This window comes from Schistocerca piceifrons, chromosome 11, assembly GCF_021461385.2.
Source record: "Schistocerca piceifrons isolate TAMUIC-IGC-003096 chromosome 11, iqSchPice1.1, whole genome shotgun sequence".
In the NCBI taxonomy this organism is placed as follows: Eukaryota; Metazoa; Arthropoda; class Insecta; order Orthoptera; family Acrididae; genus Schistocerca; species Schistocerca piceifrons.
In genome coordinates this window covers 38,891,419-38,912,660 of record NC_060148.1, presented here as the reverse complement: position 1 = coordinate 38,912,660, position 21,242 = coordinate 38,891,419, and the positions used below count along the sequence as shown (strand labels likewise).

Sequence of the window (21,242 nt, the reverse complement as noted above, 5' to 3'; positions counted from 1 at the left end):
ATTTCCAGGAGTGTATATATATAAAAACAAAGATGATGTGACTTACCAAATGAAAGTGCTGGCAGGTCGCCAGTGATAAATGCAAGACACAAAACACTTGTAACTAAGAGCATTATTATTCAAGAAATAAAACTGTGTCATAAGCTGTTAAGCTTGATTACTCTGTCCAGTTCTCTCTCTCTCTCTCTCTCTCTCTCCCTCTCTCGCTTTCTTTCTTTCTTTCACTCTCTCTTTCATACACACACACACACACACACACACACACACACACACACACACACACGGACGCGTGTGTCTGTCGACCTGCCAGCACTTTCATTTGGTAAGTCACATCGTCTTTGTTTTTAGATATATATTTCCTACGTGGAATGTTTCCCTCTATTATAAATATATATATATATATATATATATATATATATATATATAAAAAACAAAGATGAGGTGACTTACCGAACAAAAGCGCTGGCAGGTCGATAGACACACAAACATACACACAAAATTCAAGCTTTCGCAACAAACTGTTGCCTCATCAGGAAAGAGGGAAGGAGAGGGGAAGACGAAAGGAAGTGGGTTTTAAGGGAGAGGGTAAGGAGTCATTCCAATCCCGGGAGCGGAAAGACTTACCTTAGGGGGGGAAAAAAGGACAGGTATACACTCGCACACACGCACATATCCATCCACACATACAGGCACAAGCATATATAATTTTTCCCACGTGGAATGTTTCCTTCCATTATATATATATATATATATATATATATATATATATATATATATAAAAACAAAGATGAGGTGACTTACCGAACAAAAGCGCTGGCAGGTCGATAGACACACAAACATACACACAAAAATTCAAGCTTTCGCAACAAACTGTTGCCTCATCAGGAAAGAGGGAAGGAGAGGGAAAGACGAAAGCATGCGGGTTTTAAGGGAGAGGGTAAGGAGTCATTCCAATCCCGGGAGCGGAAAGACTTACCTTAGGGGGGGAAAAAAGGACAGGTATACACTCGCACACACACACATATCCATCCACACATACCTTATACCGTATGTGTGGATGGATATGTGCGTGTGTGCGAGTGTATACCTGTCCTTTTTTCCCCCCTAAGGTAAGTCTTTCTGCTCCCGGGATTGGAATGACTCCTTACCCTCTCCCTTAAAACCCACTTCCTTTCGTCTTCCCCTCTCCTTCCCTCTTTCCTGATGAGGTAACAGTTTGTTGCGAAAGCTTGAATTTTGTGTGTATGTTTGTGTTTGTTTGTGTGTTTATCGACCTGCCAGCGCTTTTGTTCGGTAAGTCACCTCATCTTTGTTTTTATACACTCCTGGAAATGGAAAAAAGAACACATTGACACCGGTGTGTCAGACCCACCATACTTGCTCCGGACACTGCGAGAGGGCTGTACAAGCAATGATCACACGCACGGCACAGCGGACACACCAGGAACCGTGGTGTTCGCCGTCGAATGGCGCTAGCTGCGCAGCATTTGTGCACCGCCGCCGTCAGTGTCAGCCAGTTTGCCGTGGCATACAGAGCTCCATCGCAGTCTTTAACACTGGTAGCATGCCGCGACAGCGTGGACGTGAACCGTATGTACAGTTGACGGACTTTGAGCGAGGGCGTATAGTGGGCATGCGGGAGGCCGGGTGGTCGTACCGCCGAATTGCTCAACACGTGGGGCGTGAGGTCTCCACAGTACATCGATGTTGTCGCCAGTGGTCGGCGGAAGGTGCACGTGCCCGTCGACCTGGGACCGGACCGCAGCGACGCACGGATGCACGCCAAGACCGTAGGATCCTACGCAGTGCCGTAGGGGACCGCACCGCCACTTCCCAGCAAATTAGGGACACTGTTGCTCCTGGGGTATCGGCGAGGACCATTCGCAACCGTCTCCATGAAGCTGGGCTACGGTCCCGCACACCGTTAGGCCGTCTTCCGCTCACGCCCCAACATCGTGCAGCCCGCCTCCAGTGGTGTCGCGACAGACGTGAATGGAGGGACGAATGGAGACGTGTCGTCTTCAGCGATGAGAGTCGCTTCTGCCTTGGTGCCAATGATGGTCGTATGCGTGTTTGGCGCCGTGCAGGTGAGCGCCACAATCAGGACTGCATACGACCGAGGCACACAGGGCCAACACCCGGCATCATGGTGTGGGGAGCGATCTCCTACACTGGCCGTACACCACTGGTGATCGTCGAGGGGACACTGAATAGTGCACGGTACATCCAAACCGTCATCGAACCCATCGTTCTACCATTCCTAGACCGGCAAGGGAACTTGCTGTTTCAACAGGACAATGCACGTCCGCAAGTATCCCGTGCCACCCAACGTGCTCTAGAAGGTATACGTCAACTACCCTGGCCAGCAAGATCTCCGGATCTGTCCCCCATTGAGCATGTTTGGGACTGGATGAAGCGTCATCTCACGCGGTCTGCACGTCCAGCACGAACGCTGGTCCAACTGAGGCGCCAGGTGGAAATGGCATGGCAAGCCGTTCCAGAGGACTACATCCAGCATCTCTACGATCGTCTCCATGGGAGAATAGCAGCCTGCATTGCTGCGAAAGGTGGATATACACTGTACTAGTGCCGACATTGTGCATGCTTTGTTGCCTGTGTCTATGTGCCTGTGGTTCTGTCAGTGTGATCATGTGATGTATCTGACCCCAGGAATGTGTCAATAAAGTTTCCCCTTCCTGGGACAATGAATTCACGGTGCTCTTATTTCAATTTCCAGGAGTGTATATAATTTTTCCCACGTCAGTGTATGTGTCAGTGTATGTGCGGATGGATAAGTGTGTGTGCGTGCGAGTGTATACCTGTCCCTTTTTCCCCATAAGGTGAGTCTGTCCACTCCCAGGATTGGAATGACTCCTTACCCTCTCCCTTAAAACCCACATCCTTACGTCTTTCCCTCTCCTTCCCTCTTTCCTGATGAAGCAACCGTGGGTTGCGAAAGCTTGAAATTAGTGTGTGTGTGTGTGTGTGTGTGTGTGTGTGTGTGTGTGTGTGTTTGTGTTCGTTATTGTCTCTATCAACGTACCAACGCTTTTGTTTGGTAAGTTACAGAATCTTTGTTTTCAGATAGATATATATATGGGAAACATTTCACGTGGGAAAAATATATCTAAAAACAAAGATTCTGTAACTTACCAAACAAAAGCGTTGGTACGTTGATAGAGACAATAACACACACACACACACACACACACACACACACACACACTAATTTCAAGCTTTCGCAACCCACGGTTGCTTCATCAGGAAAGAGGGAAGGAGAGGGAAAGACGAAAGGATATATATATCAACTAAGGATAAGCATCATATAATCCCTTTTGTTTATTTTTGCAGGTGAACTGGCAGTAGGGAGTGATAGCCTGTCTACCACAAGACGGATGAACTGAATGAGTTAGAAGAGGCAGGTATGTGTATAAATGTTTAGTGTTTTAATGAGTCAAACTCGGCCCAGTAAATTTTCATCCAACTAGTACTACACGATATCAAAAGCTGTGAGCAGTTGACGAGCTAGTTCACTGGTGCACGGCCATAGATCAGGCACGGCATTTCAGTGAGGTGACCAAATTTCCACCATCAGATGCACCGATGAACTAAATACCCAGGAAATGGCGAAGGCATGAGGCGAACGGCTCCTCTGCTGGTGCAGCTCGTCGAGTCTCTCACCGGCTCCTCGGCAGGCAGTTTGTCGGCGCGCCTCATGTCGACGAACCGGTCGCCAGCTGAAATATTGTACTCGCTATTGTCCATCCGAGAATTATGCCGGGAGATGTCGAAGAACCACACAAGTGACCAGTTGTCGTCGTCGTCGTCATCTTCAATCGAAGATTGGTTTGGCGCGGCCTCTTTTTGAACTGATACTTCCCATCCGTAATATTCCCTTTGTTTAAATTTTTTTCTCCCTCTTCTTATAGTAATAGGAAAAATTTTTGACCTTTCTTATCACGTCATATATATATATATAAATTTTTGATTGGCACACATACCAAACGTGGGTCACTGCACTGCAAATCTGGACTAGTAAACTGTACAGGGAATATTAAATATTGGCACGAAATAGTGCAGGCAAATCCAAAAAGTGTTTAGACCTTAGATTATCACTGAGCAGCAGCACTAAGGTCGGTTTGACACACGCCTCCAGGTCTGCCGCTAGCTGCCCGTCCTGTTTGTTTCGGCAAAGGTGACACAGCTGTGTCGAAACACGTTTGAGGCTTACGTACTGGGAATAAAACCAGTCGCAGAGCTTTTTTGGTGAATGGTGTGTTCTGTGGAATGGTGTATGTTCGTGGTGCTGTAAAATCACACATTAGAACACAGTATTGGGACGAGGTGCTGTATTCGAAAACAGTTTAATTCTACAAAAGGACCAGACATCGAAACCACTTGCAAGCCTTCGGTAAATTCGAATACCCACGCAGCGTCCCCCCGGGCCGGCTGTAGCTACTCCAGAAAATGTTGTCTCAGTTTCTGGACTTCCTCGGCAACATCAAAGGAAATTCATACGAAGAACTGCAGCAGAGACCAGATTGAAACATTCCAGTGTACATACATGTCAGGGAAACACTCTACGCATTTATATTTGAAATCCAAAGTAGTAGGTCTTCCCATAACCACTGTGTGACAAATCAGATTCTCATAATGACTGATAAGGAAGGGTTTGATGTTAGCTGCATCTGGTTCACAGACGAAGTACACTCATATTTGAATGAACTTGCGAATAAGCAAAACTGATGATTTTGACATTTCGAAAATCCCCATTTGTGTGAAACAAAACCTCTACATTTTTCCGAAGTTAATGTTTGGCCTGTGGTATGCAGCAGATACATTATCAGCCCCTTTTTCGTGCGAGAATTAAGGTAAAGTGAATTTACGCTACAATTTTGAAACAGTTTGTCACCTCACCGCAAGTGATTTAGGATCGACCAGGCGCCGAGTGGTTTGTGCAAAATGGGCCCTGATGACATTACAGGAAACAGATGTTACTTTTCTGACCAGTATTTTGGGAATACTGTCAAAGTGATGGGTTGTCCCAAATTCATTGATGCAGGCATGGATTGGCCTCCGTATTCATCCAAATCTTGACTCCTAGTGACTAGGAGGGGCAGTGTGGCTACATGACAATAACATCCCTATAATGGACTGGCCTGCACAGAGTCCTGACACGAATCCTATAGAACACCTTTGGGATGTTTCGGAACGCCGACTTCGCGCCTGTCCTCACCGATCGACATCGATACCTCTCCTCAGTGTAGCCCTCCGTGAAGAATGGGCTGCCATTCCCCAAGAAATCTTCCAGCACCTGATTATGCTTGCGAGAGTGGAAGCTGTCATCAAGGCTAAGGGTAGGCCAACACCGTATTGAATTCCAGCATTACTGATGGAGGGCGCCACGAACTTGTAAGCCATATTCAGCCAGGTGTCCGGATACTTTTGATCACATAGTGTATGTGGGAGTGTGTATTGTAAAATACACTGTCTCTTATCAAATAATGTGAAGTCCAGCTTGTAACCTTAACTCTTATGCAAAGGATAGGTAGCTACTCACAATTGGCTATACAGTTGCACAATGTACATCTGAATGTTGTTGTTGTTGTTGTTGTTGTTGTGGTCTTCAGTCCTGAGACTGGTTTGATGCAGCTCTCCATGCTACTCTATCCTGCGCAAGCTTCATCATCTCCCAGTACCTACTGCAACCTACATCCTTCTGAATCTGCTTAGTGTATTGATCTCTTGGTCTCCCTCTACGATTTTTACCCTCCACGCTGCCCTCCAATGCTAAATTTGTGATCCCTTGATGCCTCAAAACATGTCCTGCCAACCGATCCCTTCTTCTAGTCAAGTTGTGCCACAAACTTCTCTTCTCCCCATTCCTATTCAATACCTCCTCATTAGTTACGTGATCTACCCACCTTATCTTCAGCATTCTTCTGTAGCACCACATTTCGAAAGCTTCTATTCTCTTCTTGTCCAAACTGGTTATCGTCCATGTTTCACTTCCATACATGGCTACACTCCATACAAATACTTTCAGAAACGACTTCCTGACACTTAAATCTATACTCGATGTTAACAAATTTCTCTTCTTCAGAAACGATTTCCTTGCCATTGCCAGTCTACATTTTATATCCTCTCTACTTCGACCATCATCAGTTATTTTACTCCCTAAATAGCAAAACTCCTTTACTACTTTAAGTGTCTCATTTCCTAATCTAATCCCCTCAGCATCACCCGATTTAATTTGACTACATTCCATTATCCTCGTTTTGCTTTTGTTGATGTTCATCTTATATCCTCCTTTCAAGACACTGTCCATTCCGTTCAACTGCTCTTCCAAGTCATTTGCTGTCTCTGACAGAATTACAATGTCATCGGCGAACCTCAAAGTTTTTACTTCTTCTCCATGAATTTTAATACCTACTCCGAATTTTTCTTTTGTTTCCTTTACTGCTTGCTCAACATACAGATTGAATAACATCGGGGAGAGGCTACAACCCTGTCTCACTCCTTTCCCAACCACTGCTTCCCTTTCATGGCCCTTGACTCTTATAACTGCCATCTGGTTTCTGTACAAATAGTAAATAGCCTTTCGCTCCTTGTATTTTACCCCTGCCACCTTCAGAATTTGAAAGAGAGTATTCCAGTTAACGTTGTCAAAAGCTTTCTCTAAGTCTACAAATGCTAGAAACGTAGGTTTGCCTTTTCTTAACCTTTCTTCTAAGATAAGTCGTAAGGTTAGTATTGCCTCACGTGTTCCAACATTTCTACGGAATCCAAACTGATCTTCTCCGAGGTCCGCTTCTACCAGTTTTTCCATTCGTCTGTAAAGAATTCGCGTTAGTATTTTGCAGCTGTGACTTATTAAACTGATAGTTCGGTAATTTTCACATCTGTCAACACCTGCTTTCTTTGGGATTGGAATTATTATATTCTTCTTGAAGTCTGAGGGTATTTCGCCTGTCTCATATATCTTGCTCACCAGATGGTAGAGTTTTGTCATGACTGGCTCTCCCAAGGCCATCAGTAGTTCTAATGGAATGTTGTCTACTCCCGGGGCCTTGTTTCGACTCAGGTCTTTCAGTGCTCTGTCAAACTCTTCACGCAGTATCTTATCTCCCATTTCATCTTCATCTACATCCTCTTCCATTTCCATAATATTGTCCTTAAGTACATCGCCCTTGTATAAACCCTCTATATACTCCTTCCACCTTTCTGCCTTCCCTTCTTTGCTTAGAACTGGGTTGCCAGCTGAGCTCTTGATATTCATACAAGTGGTTCTCTTCTCTCCAAAGGTCTCTTTAATTTTCCTGTAGGCAGTATCTATCTTACCCCTAGTGAGACAAACCTCTACATCCTTACATTTGTCCTCTAGCCATCCCTGCTTAGCCATTTTGCACTTCCTGTCGATCTCATTTTTGAGACGTTTGTATTCCTTTTTGCCTGCTTCATTTACTGCATTTTTATATTTTCTCCTTTCATCAATTAAATTCAATATTTCTTCTGTTACCCAAGGGTTTCTATTAGCCCTCGTCTTTTTACCTACTTGATCCTCTGCTGCCTTCGCTACTTCATCCCTCAGAGCTACCCTTTCTTCTTCTACTGTATTTCTTTCCCCCATTCCTGTCAATTGTTCCCTTATGCTCTCCCTCAAACTCTCTACAACCTCTGGTTCTTTCAGTTTATCCAGGTCCCATATCCTTAAATTACCACCTTTTTGCAGTTTCTTCAGTTTCAATCTGCAGCTCATAACCAATAGATTGTGGTCAGAATCCACATCTGCCCCTGGAAATGTTTTACAATTTAAAACCTGGTTCCTGAATCTCTGTCTTACCATTATATAATCTATCTGATACCTTTTAGTATCTCCAGGATTCTTCCAGGTATACAACCTTCTTTTATGATTCTTGAACCAAGTGTTAGCTATGATTAAATTATGCTCTGTGCAAAATTCTGCCAGACGGCTTCCTCTTTCATTTCTTAGCCCCAATCCATATTCACCTACTATGTTTCCTTCTCTCCCTTTTCCTACTGACGAATTCCAGTCACCCATGACTATTAAATTTTCGTCTCCCTTCACTACCTGAATAATTTCTTTTATCTCGTCATACATTTCATCAATATCTTCATGATCTGCAGAGCTAGTTGGCATATAAACTTGTACTACTGTAGTAGGCATGGGCTTCGTATCTATCTTGGCCACAATAATGCGTTCACTATGCTGTTTGTAGTAGCTAACCCACACTCCTATTTTTTTATTCATGATTAAACCTACTCCTGCATTACCCCTATTTGATTTTGTATTTATAAACCTTTAATCACCTGACCAAAAGTCTTGTTCCTCCTGCCACCGAACTTCACTAATTCCCGCTATATCTAACTTTAACCTATCCATTTCCCTTTTTAAATTTTCTAACCTACCTGCCCAATTAAGGGATCTGACATTCCACGCTCCGATCCGTAGAATGCCAGTTTTCTTTCTCCTGATAATGACGTCCTCTTGAGTAGTCCCCGCCCGGAGATCCGAATGGCGGACTATTTTACCTCCGGAATATTTTACCCAAGAGGACGCCATCATCATTTAATCATACAGTAAAGCTGCATGTCCTCGGGAAAAATTATGGCTGTAGTTTCCCCTTGCTTTCAGCCGTTCGCAGTACCAGCACAGCAAGGCCGTTTTGGTTAGTGTTACAAGGCCAGATCAGTCAATCATCCAGACTGTTGCCCCTGCAACTACTGAAAAGGCTGCTGCCCCTCTTCAGGAACCACATGTTTGTCTGGCCTCTCAACAGATACCCCTCCGTTGTGGTTGCACCTACGGTACGGCCATCTGTATCGCTGAGGCACGCAAGCCTCCCCACCAACGGCAAGGTCCATGATTCATGGGGGAAGTTGCTAAATTTCAATTGCTGCTTCACAACTTTGGTTAACTACGCAGATAGGTGTTATCACCTCCTCTCAACTCGCATCCCCTCACCCTCAATCTGCCCAGCTCTCTGCTGGTACACCCACTGGATCATCCCATTCTTTGCTCCTCTCCTTTCCGCTCCGTTTCCTCCCCCCCCTCCCCTGCCCCCCCTCCCGACACTACAGGAGTAGCTTTGTCCTCCACCTCTGGTAGCTTTGTCCTCCACCTCTGGTAGCTTTGCCCACCACCCCCTGGTAGCTTTGCCCACCACCCCTGGTAGCTTTGCCCGCCCCCCCCTGGTAGCTTTGCCCGCCCCCCCCTGGTAGCTTTGCCCGCCCCCCCCTGGTAGCTTTGCCCGCCACCCCTGGTAGCTTTGCCCGCCACCCCTGGTAGGCCGTCCACGTTCCACCGAGCAGCAATGTTTCCTCTTCCTCCTTTCCCATTCTAGTACAGATTGTTGCTCCCATTCGGTGCATTTGTTTCAGCCTGGCCTGATGAGCGAGAAATAGCAGTCCCTTGTGTGTGTGAGGTCTGCTTGCTTGTGTGTTTTTTTTTCTTCTGATGAAAGCTTTGGCCAAAAGCTTGATGTGCAACAGTCTCTTTGTCGTGCCCGTCTGCAATTTTACATGTCATCTTTATTGTAGTAGCTGTCTGTCCTTTTCGTAATTACTGGCACTGTCTCACATGTAATGCTTGAGGGCATGTTGCAAACAGTTAATAAAATAATGTTGACAAAATGGTGGACGGTTTAAGATCAAAATTATTACAAGGTGTACAACTTTGCTTCTGCTGTTTCTCCCCACATTTGAGGCTTTAATGAAACAAATTGGTTACACATGTATCATTCAAAGTATTTTCCATCGCTGGCCACTACTTTCTCCCATCTTCCGGGCAGTGTACGAATTCCGCATCGAAAAAATTGTTCATCTTTTGAAGCGATCAACAAATCGATCCAATTTGTGACTTCGTCTTAAGATCGGAAGTGTTGGTTAGCCAGGCCATATGCCATTGATCTAACTAGGTGATAGTCGGAGGGAGCAATGTCTGGAGAATACAGCGGGTGGGGTAGGACTTCTCATTTTAACGTTTCCAAGTACGTTTTGGCCTCTTTCGCAATGTGGGGTCGAGCGTTGTTGTGCTGCAGAATCACTTTATCGTGCCTCTCTCTGTATTGAGGCCTTTTGTCTTTTAATTCTCTGGTTGAACGCATTAATTGCATTCAAAAACAAGCACCTGTGATTGTTTGACTTGGTTTTAACACCTCTTGGAGCCGTGAATATTCGGTTCGGCCGACGACGTGGAAGTGTGACCAGGATATCCCTGTGATATTTTGCGTTTAGGGTTATCGTAATGAACCAATTTTTCATTCCTGGTTGCAATACGATGCAGAAATCTCTTCCGTTTTTGCCTCTGAAGCAACTGTACACACACACACACACACACACACACACACACACACACACACACACACACACACCGTTCAATGTCTCTCGGTTTCAGCTCACATGGGACCCAAGTTCCTTCTTTCTGAGTCATGCCCATAGCCTTGAGACGTTTTGAAATGGCTTGCTGTGTCACTCCCACTAATCGTGCCAGTTCTCCTAGAGTTTGATGCGAGTCTTCACTCGGCAATGTTTCCAATTCTGCATCTTCGAAAACATTCTCTCTTCCACCACTATGCTGGTCTACGACATTAAAATCACCGTTCTTGAAGCATCGAAACAACTCGAAGCATGTTCTTTCACTAATATTGTCCTTACCGTATGTACTTGAGAGCATTCGATGAGAATATAGTAGCATTTTTCAGCTTTAAGAAATAAAGTTTGAAATGAAGTATATAGAAATCTGTGTTTTTCTATTTGGCTGGTAAAACTTTTAGTGAATATTGTGACTTTATGTCAAGGAGTGTGACTGGTGTGCAGCTTAATGTTTTCGTTTACCATTCTCTGTAGACCCCATTGAGGAGGAGAGCCTTCAGGGATGGAGAACAATTAAAAGTCTACGTTAACACGAGACACAGAAATTGTAGAGAATGTAAGGGAGGTGTTTTTGTTGTTGCCCCGGATGACGATTACACAAATATTTTGTCAGGATTTGTAAGCGGCAGGTTCTCGAGGTACGGCAATACGTGAACACTGAGAAGTAAGTTTAAACAGTTTTATTAACAGAGGCGGATTATAAAACATGTGCGCTACGTGTACCCGTCAGCACTGTGTCTGACATCCTAACACCGGCTAATTACGGTCGTATCGAAAGGCTCCACGGTGAGCTAAGAAAAGAGACATACTCACACCCGAGGCCGTGCTAGTTAATACTGCACGCTGCAGGCAGCGGCCAGTCGCGTACTTTGCCTCGCACTGCGGCCGGATTCACATGTACTGACAAACAAATTGTCAGCATTCCAGACGGGTTGGCTGGCAAGCGCGTGTTACGTACTGTACAGCTGCGCGCAATCTGTAGACCCTTACGAGAATTAATTTGTATACTGTGTGAACAATAACTGCCGAGTGCTGTTCGTGCTCGTGCTGTTTAATTGTAATGAGAAAATTTAGAGGACAGCTGCTACTTCAAAAGATCTGGTGCCTCCTTGGTTTTACCATTAGTTAAAATTTGTGCTGCTAGTAGCTTATTTTTCCAGAAAACTATTTTTCTAAACTATTTGATGCTGAATGCTATTTACAGTACTTTACTGGAGTGTAGCTTTGTAACGGACACTGCTACTTGCTGTGTAGCTAACAGAGCTTTTCAATCTGTGTCTCGATATTCGGGCACTGTGTGGAAAGCGTGGCTAATGACATATGACTGAGGAGGCGGTGCAATTATTAGCACACTGGATTCGCATTTAGGATGACGGCTGTTCAAACTCGCATCCGACTGTTCCGAGTTAGGTTTTCTGTGATTTCTCTAAATTACTTTGGGCAAATGCCGGGACGGTTCCTTTGAAAGAGCACAGCCGACTTCATTCCCCAGCCTTCCTAATCCAACGCTCCCCCCGGTGGTGTTCCGTTCCTTTTTCCGCCAAATTTTATGGGAGTTTCGGGATGCTGTTGTTTTTTACACTGATGGCTCTAAATCTGCTGATCACGTTGGGTACGCCTTCACGTCCTTTGTTGGAACGGAAAATCATCTACTGCCACCCTCATGTGGGGTGTTTACTGCGGAATTGATGGCAATTTCCCGGGCCCTTACCTTTATTAAACAATCCCAACACAACCGCGTTTTGTTATGTACGGACTCGATGAGTGGCCTTCTTGCTATTGACCGGTGTTTTTCGCGCCATCCCTTGGTCTCTGCCATCCATGACCATCTCGCTGATCTTCACCGTGCTGCTTGTTCCATTGACTTCCTATGGGTCCCGGGCCATGTGGGTATCCCGGGTAATAGGCTCGCTGATCGTTTGGCTGGGGGAGCAGTTACTTACCCCCCGTTTTCTGTAACCCCTCCTGCAGCGGATTTACGGCTTCACATCAAATCCCACTTTGCACAGTCATGGGCGAATTCTTGGGAGGCTACTCCACTGTCTAATAAACTTCGTGCCATTAAAGTGAATCCAGGCCCATGGCGTTCTTCCTTTCGCCTCTCCCGCAAGGACTCGACCACACTGTGTCGTCTCCGCATTGGCCATACCAGGCTGACCCATGGTTTCCTTTTGTGTGATGAGCCACCCCCGCTATGTGGTTGTGGAGCCTTCCAGTCAGTGGCCCACATTTTGGTTGAATGCCCCCTTCTTTTGGCTCTGCGTGCTAAGTACAGACTCCCCCACACTTTACCTTTGATGTTGGCTGACGATTCCCGGATGGTCTCTCTGGTTCTAGGTTTCCTCCGGGAGAGTGGTTTTTATTCTCAGTTTTAAAGTTTTTAATCTCCCTCTGGTGTTGGGGCAGGGCGGTGAGTGTTTGGGTGTCTCCCACTGTAGGCAGTGTTCAGAGATTCCCGATTCACCTCCCTGACCGGAATCCTCTTTTCTTTCCCTTTTACTCTGTTTTTACCCCTTCTTTTTAAGGCTTGGTTAGTTTTTCTATTCCCATACGTACTTTCTGCATTATAGCAGTTGTACCTTTTAAGTCACAGGTGGTCTTGCCTATGCTGCTTCAGCATAGTGTTGGGTTCGTTCTCTTGCCAACTTCCCTCATTTGTTTTTACTATTGACAACGTGACTGCCCTTTTACGTTTCCCCTTTTTCCGTTTTCTTGTTCTGACTTTTCTGAGATGTCCCGTTAGCAGAATGGAGTCTATTTGAAACAAGGGACTGATGACCTTGCTGTTTGGTCCCTTTAACCTCAAACAACCAACCAACCTAATCCAACGGGACTGACGACCTCGCCGTTTGGCTTCCCACGTATCACCTGACCGACAGACGGTGTACATGTATTAAAGAAGTACAGAGTGGTCCTCTTTGCGCACCAGGGTTGAACACAATTCAGAAATTCGAATTAACTGGATATTTGGAAATTGCTCCTTATAGAGGGCGATGGCTAAGTGCACCACAATGTTACTGTTGCCACGGCTGAGAATACTGGATGCAGTGTGCACTCTTCCAGCTACGTCACAATTACTGAACGTTCCACAGTTAGAAAAGTGCTGCGAACAGTTGTGAAATAGTGTGTCTACTGTAACTACTCGAATCTAAGCTGCACGTGAAAAATGAGACTCGAAATCGAGGGAAAAAAAAATTCCAGAATCTAAGCCACACCGAGAATCTGAGACTCGAAATTCAGGGGGACAGAGAAGTTTTAGACCGCACCTCCAAATTGAAACAAAGTTGGTCCATTGTAATGCGAGACACAATTTAGGTCGAATAGATGAAGATACAGCTACAGTAGTTTGGTTCGAGTCACAAGCTTAGCAGTTAAGCTTTACCAGTTAGCCATTGCTATGCGTCAGGCACTCTGTCCGTATTTATACGGGTACCCTTCCTTTTTCATGTGCTTCGTCTGGTTTGAATTGATTGCTTATTTTTCTTTGATCTGATAAGTGCCATTCTCTTTGTTATAAGTGTTTATGTCACTCAAAGCTGAAAATGAATTACTGTACTGTGTCACGCATTGTTTGTCGCATTCTGATAATGAGTGTTTACAACCTGTAGCCGCTCGCGGCATGGCTTGCTTTTGTGTGCACTACCACTGCTTACAATAAAAAAGAGAGGAATTGTCTCATTAGCAAAACAATGGCAAGAGACTGCTATTTGTTGTTACTTACACTGCTGCTTTCTTTGATAATGATCAACAAGAACCAAATAATAGACTGTGTATGATAGAAGATGTTCTGAATGAGAGTTTAGCAAAAATTTTGCAGGCACCTCTTTGGTGCATTACATTCTGCACAGAAATTACTCATCTTAGATTTAAAAATCTAGTCAGTTGCCATGATTCATTTCTGATAATATCAGTATTCAGCATAAGAATAATACGAATATAAATATGACACAATACCTATATTCTTCAGTGTTTGCTGCTGTCTCACTCTATTTTCATAGTTTATTAGCCAGACAGGATTTAAATGAGATAGAAGCAAACACAAAAGAATACAGGGCGTAATGTTTAGATTCATATTATTCTTATGGTGGACTACTGCATGTAATTCACAATTTTGTAAAGGTTCCTATTAGCAACCATCTCTTGTCACAGGTAGGAAAATATTCAGAATGTAGAGTTGGTCATATTGACATACGTCCCCAACAGTCTTGCCAGTCGGATTTTAGTAGTAGATTTTTTTAGTGATGACTTCAAATGCAGTGTTGGTGTTGCCTTCAGTCCATAGACTGGTTTGATGCAGCTCTCCATACTTTTCTAACCTGTGCAATGAAGAGTAGCCACACTTATAAAATACCAGTGAAAGTAACTTAGAAATTAAATGCTGAAATTTAAAATAAAATTGTATTAGGTTTTTAATACATCTTATACGAAATGTTTAAAATATCAGTCACAATTCTAAATCACTATCACTCGATTCTTTGTTGCTCATTTCTTCATACAGAGCATAGTTCTATGTACCATCTAGTGCATTGGATACCGAACATTTTTTTATATGCTTGTTGCACAGTCTGATTTGGAACACACTTCCGTGCATCATAAACCCACTGGCACACTTGCGACAATCTTGCGCCATTCACACATCCCGTTGGTGTCAGTTGTCTGTCGCTTTTCGAAAGCCAGTCTGTGTACATGCATTTAAGCTTGTCATTAAATGGTTCATTCAAGAAGACGTCGAGTGGTTGCAGAATTGACGTCATCCCGCCTGGAATTACTGCCAAGTCCGTTTTGCTTTCCTCTAATTTTCTTTTTATTGCAATTGTTGTATGCCCTGCGTACACATCTAATAACCAACAGACTGCGTAAACCAAGCATTGCGCCAGGACAGCGATTCCACACAGGCCTAATCCATTCCAGCACCATGTCCTCCGAAAACCACCCAGTTCTGTTTGCTCGTACAATTACACTTTTTGGAAACACTTCTGATTTCAGTAAAGTCTTTCGCTTAAAAACTACAAATGGGGGTAATATACGTCTATCTGCTGTGCAAGCAGGCCTGAGGACATCCGCTGTTTTTTCACCCCCTGATGTAAGAACACTTATGTCTTTCTTTCCATTGGCGTCAACAGTATAATTTGATGGCATGTCGAAAGATACGGGAGTTTGGTCAGCATTTACTGTCTGACCAAGAAGGTATTGCTTTTCTGCTATTTGTTGTAAACTTACACTGCTGCTTTCTTTGATAATGATCAACTAGAACCAAATAATAGAAGTGGTGAAATTCCACAAGTTTTCTTCATAATTTTTCGGCAGCTTCTGTGCAACTGAAGGTCGCCTCCGAAGTGAAAAACCCCAGCGCTTCGTAAACAGATCACTCCAGCTGCGACTAGCCTTAAAATTTTCGGTTTTTTGCTCTCGAGCAGTTTCATGTGCTTTAATTTTTAAAATTTCGGTGTTCACAGGCAGGAATTTCTGACACTGTTCCTTAACAAATTCATTCAAAATCACTTCTAGTGCATGGTATCGGCCGCACTTTGACCCACTAAATGCTTTCTAGCTACTTGAACATTCAAATAATTTGTCTCTCTGCAGTCGCCATGGCCTGATGTTGCTCTCGTCAATCCAGTATTGCAGACCTGCAGCACGATTAGAACTTTGTTCCGCAAAAGAAATAACTCCCCTCTTGAATTTGGAACTATAATGAAAGTGCTTCACAAACACCAACAAGCACTTCACAAAATTCCACAAAGTAATAGGTGCCGCTATGTGAAATCTTAATGAGCCCCAGCGTATCAACTTGTGCAACAATCATAAAGCCTTGTGCATTGTTGGTATTTTTGTCTAAAGAAATTTATTTTTGTAGCTATGAATATTTGAAAGGCTGCTACATTCAATGACGAATACTATGGAATTTCTGTTTACTTCGTTGGATAGTGTACAAAAATGCAGTGGTCGAAATTTGTGGTGGAGAAAAAAGCTCGTATTCTACCCCTTTTAATTTATTTACTGGCACAGGGGTTTTGGCACCAGTATTTATCTTTATGCCTGCAAAGCATGCGTCTGTAGCGCTACATATATGTGACGGCAGAAGTTAGTTGTGGCGGCACCTACCAGCATTTTACAGAACTTCCGCTTACTTTGCACAGGTGGTTTTTTGGATTACAAAAACTGGAAAAAAGTGCGGCTTAGATTTGAGTAAATACGGTAGTGCAGTTCTAGGCTGCTGTGGATGCTGATGATCATTACATTGAGCAACGTTTGTAACTTGGAACATAGACATGGAATGCAGTTAACAAATATTACCCTCTCATGGGGGTATTTAAGTGTGTGTGTGTGTGTGTGTGTGTGTGTGTGTGTGTGTGTGTGTGTGTGTGTGTGTGTGTGTGTGTGTTTCCCCTCCCCCCTGTCATTTATTCGTTACCTTTCATGCACATATCATTACAAGTGTATCCACATAGTTTCATTGTCCTACAATCACATGTTTTTCAGAGGGAGTCCTCTCAAGCAGTGAAAGCTTTATTCTAACCATCTTGTACTTTTCTGTATAGGACTAATGGCTGGAACACAGAAACATACGAGGGTAATCCCAAAAGTAAGGTCTCCTACTTTTTTATAAGTACAGAACTCTGTGTGGCAGTTGGTCACACTGTTATGAAGAGTGCCTCACGTGCTGTGTGTAAACATGCACACTCCGCACTGAGTCGCTCAGTCTTGGCTTGGCAGCCGTTGAGAATGGAGCTCTCGTTGGATGTTACCGCCAAGTGCGAATTGCGTGCAGTTATTGGGTTTTGAATGCAAAGGGCACTGCACCGATTGAAATCCATCAGCAATTGATGGAAATGTATGGTGAGTCGTGCACAGATGTCAAAAATGTTCGTAAGTAGTGTAGAGTGTTTTGCTGCTGGTCGGACCGCAATTCGTGACGAACAAAGGAGCGGGAGACCGTCAGTTTCTGAGGAGGGGTATTGCTGGTCGACTTTATGCCCACTGGGACCACAATTAATGCTGACAGGCACTGTGAGACTCTGAAAAAACTCAAACAGGCAATTCAAAACCGGAGAAGAGGAATGTTGGGCAAGGGTGTACACATTCTGCAAGGCAACGCTCGCCCACACGTCGCTCGGCCAACTGTTGCTCTCCTGCAACAGTTTCAGTGGAACATAATCACCCACCCACCCTATAGTCCTGACTTGGCGCCCAGTGACTATCACCTGTTCCTTAGGTTAAAAGAACATTTGACCGGAAAATGATTCAGCTCCTATGACGAGATGAAAGAAGAGGTTCGTAACTTTCTGAACAGCATGGCCACGAGCTGGTTGACATGGGCATACAAAAACTGCCACAACGTCTAAAAAATGCTTTGACAGAAATGGTGATTATGTCAAATAATAGCTGAATGTTCAATCTGTAAACTGATGTAAACCATTGTAGAAATAGACAGGAGACCTTTCTTTCGGGATTACCCTCGTATAACAGAAAACAGCTTTCATACTAGCTCTTTTTCTAGCAAAACTGCAAACATTCTGTGTTCCAGTCGTCAGTCTGCTATAGTTGAGTGGTTGCTTTTCCCTTATTTTATGTATTGCTCCATCCAGACCTTCCCATTATTGTTAAAAGTTATTTTGTGTCTTGTGTTGTCATTGCATAATTCACAGTCAAATTGAAACTTTATCAGCAGCAACAAGAACCATTAAGTAATACAGGTATTATGTATAACAGGAATGTAAGAATTCAGAGATGCTCGAGTAGGCTTCTGCAAGATTTACAGTGTATGTCCCACTTCTCGTGAAGCAGAAATATTAAATCTTTGTTCCAGTTTTGGGAAATTACCAATTTTTTTGTAGAAATTTTGCGTTGTGTAATACTTTCCTCCTCTCACGTCACTTTGTTTATCTTCATTCCCACAGGCAACAAACGGTTCTGCAGCTATACGAAGAAGACGGCTCACCGTGACGTGAAGACAGGTAGCAGTGACAGTCCAGACGATGACACGTACTGTTGCTGAGTGTCTGCACCAGAATGTCGTGAGTCACAAAAATATGAAACTCGGACATTACACTCTGGAGATGGAAAGCATGTTTGTAACGTGTAGGAAGTACAATTTTGGTTGTCCTGGATCCTACACTGCTTCGATCGTAATGGGGCACGTACAGTGTTACACGCATCTGAGGTTACGTGCAGAATGCCATTTGTATTGTGAGAAATCAATATGCAGTTGGCTACAGAAGGCTGCAGTGTCTGAGTCGGGTTGTTGGTGTAGAGTGTGGGACAGCGCCTGCTCGTGCGAGATGTGCGAGATGTGTGAGATGGCATTTGGATTGTCTTTAATCATGTGACACTCTGTACAAAATTCAGAGAGTTCTTTTGTATGTGCTAGAAAAGAATCCACACACTGTGTGTGACAAGATTTTTGTTGTGGTACGTAATACACAGTACCACTTGCGTAGTACAATTTGTTAGAGACCAATTTCTGCTGTGAAGCTTCCGTTTTTTGAGTTTAATGTGACAGAATAAAAGCTGAGGTTAGTGACACTAATGTACAAAGAATTAAATTCTACTACACAAGTGGCATTGTGAATTGCATACCGTTCTCTGACCACTTGGTGTTGCTCTGTGCAACTGTGGCAAATATTACCAAACTGTTGCTTGCACCTGGTTGAATGACTTTACTTATGTGAAGATATGGGATATTTATGGTAACTGTATTGCTGTGTGAGAAGAGTGTAAGCTTCTGAAGACTATAAGGACTAACTTCAGCTCTGTTATTGTGTTTCTTAAATGTGTTATATTATTAAGTATTTATTTTTTACTAATCAAATGCAGTTTTTGGCAATTCAGAATTTAGTTTTGGAAGGAAATGGAGCAGATTGTGTGCTTGGTCAAATTTGCTGGGCTCAATCCAGTCTGTGTGTTCCCCCTAAAGTTTTTACCTTTGTAACTCCCTCTAGTACCATAGAAGGTATTTGCCAATGTCTTTACTTAACTTGTTGAAAGACAAAATTTTGCCAAGGTTAGAGCTAAAATGAAAATGATGAGTGTTTGCTTTTAAACGTAATCCTCATCATCTCTGAATTTTTGAAACCAACAACTTTATTATATACAGGGTGTTTCAATAAATGTGTTTGCCTCTGTAAGTTATGAAGTAATAGGCGACGGAAATATTTATTACGGTAGGTCACCATAAGAAATGTTACACTGTCAGCGGAGCTATGAACATAGTTTATTGTATTATTATCCAAAGAATTACAGTAAAAAGATACAACTTTTTAAATGGAACAGTAGTTGTTTCTGTCAGGCACTGGAATCGCAACACCAGCTGTGTATACATCAATTTAAATTACATTCCTATCACTTCAGTTTGGGAGCTACAACCCTTAAAAGTTTCAGGGGACGATACCTCACATGCTGTGTGTAACACAGTGCACCTTCTAACTGTGGTACGGCCAAGTTGTAACGTTGCCGGTGTCACAGAGCGAGAAGGCTTCCACGATGCGCTGTTGGACTGCCGACCTGCCGACTGTCGCAACACGTGGCCATATACCCGACAGTTCCAGCCACACAAACAAACGGGGCACAGTTACTGGCATCGGATGAAGATGGCATACACGAACAACGAGTATGTTGACGTGTTCTGATGCTCGGCGAGCGCCGACGCGGTGCCACTGGAGCAGCCGTGGCGTACGATGTGAGATACCCTAGGTGGAGAGCTCTGGCAGCCGTTACGTTCTTACGTGCCGAACTACGACTTCGGGAAACGGGCAGCTCGGTAATGTGTCGCAGTAACAGACGAAGAACTGCAGAAAGTGAGGAGGTGGAGGTGTTCGTTTTAGCTGCAGATCCTCGTGTCAGCTTACGGGCCTTTGCTGCAGTCGCTGGTGTCAGTCTCACATCTGCGTGGCGTATAGTACACGGCCAGACGTTTCACCCGTACCGCACGTCACTGACCCAGGAGCTGCACGGGAACAATTTCCGTGCGAGAGTTACATTCTGTGAATGGGCCACGAGTAATTTCACGCTTGAGTCTTTATGAGGTGTTAAGCTTCACTAGTCACGCCTTTTAGCCAAAGCCTTTCAGCTTCATTAATCCTAAGTGCACTTTCTACCGTTACTTGTTCTCTTGAGCAAACACAACTGTGCTGCAGTGTCTGTCAATAACTTCAAATACCTCTACTCTATGCAATACAGTACTAAAACATCATTCTCTGTTGCACAGTCGATTATCCAAACTGTGGGTTTACCTATCGCAACAAGGCCCGACTGTGCGGCCTTGCCGCCTCTTAGTTTCCCTGCACCACTTTGATGGTTTTACTGGATACTGGCACGCTGCCTTTTTCCCCAGGCGTGCCAGGGCCCTTCGTGGCAACCTTTAGCTTAGTGGCCCTGCTGCTTACACTTGTAGCAGGCTACGTCTTTTACCCTTGTACATGGGTATCCACGGTGCCCTGGTAAATTACATTTTGGACATCTACACTCCCGTAGCCCTCCATCGGTTTCTCTGTGACTTCCTCAGAAATCTCTTGCATCTATCGGACGAACCTTCCTTAACCTCACCCGGCATTCTGCGCCTGTGTGCCCCGGCTTGTCGCACCCGTAGCGAAAGTTTGTAAATTCTTTGCCCGTAGTCTGCCCTTTGGCCTATTCTTCCTACACTTGCTTGCAATATGGCCTCTCAACCCGCATGTGAAACATTTCAATTCTTTAATCTCTCTAGTGCTCTCCACTGCTTCCTTCCCACGGTTGAAGGTTACCCTCAGGACTAGTCCCCGCTCTTTCGTGGACAGTATTGCACACTCTTCCTGCAGTGCCAACTCCACTGCTGCTGCTAACGTAATTTCGTCACCTCTGCTTCTCAC

General features: G+C 44.2%; 1 protein-coding gene across 1 annotated transcript in view; it reads left to right on the top strand.

Moving 5' to 3' along the window:
* LOC124720023 overlaps window positions 1-19,143 on the top strand; it is a 102,872-nt gene extending 83,729 nt beyond the window's left edge. Inside the window, exons 9-10 of the mRNA XM_047245273.1 lie at window positions 3,352-3,422; window positions 18,297-19,143. Of these exons, the coding sequence (XP_047101229.1) occupies window positions 3,352-3,355 (4 nt within the window). The 3' untranslated portion in view covers window positions 3,356-3,422; window positions 18,297-19,143. The remainder of the gene's footprint in view (window positions 1-3,351; window positions 3,423-18,296) is intronic.
* The last annotated feature ends 2,099 nt before the right edge of the window (window positions 19,144-21,242 follow it).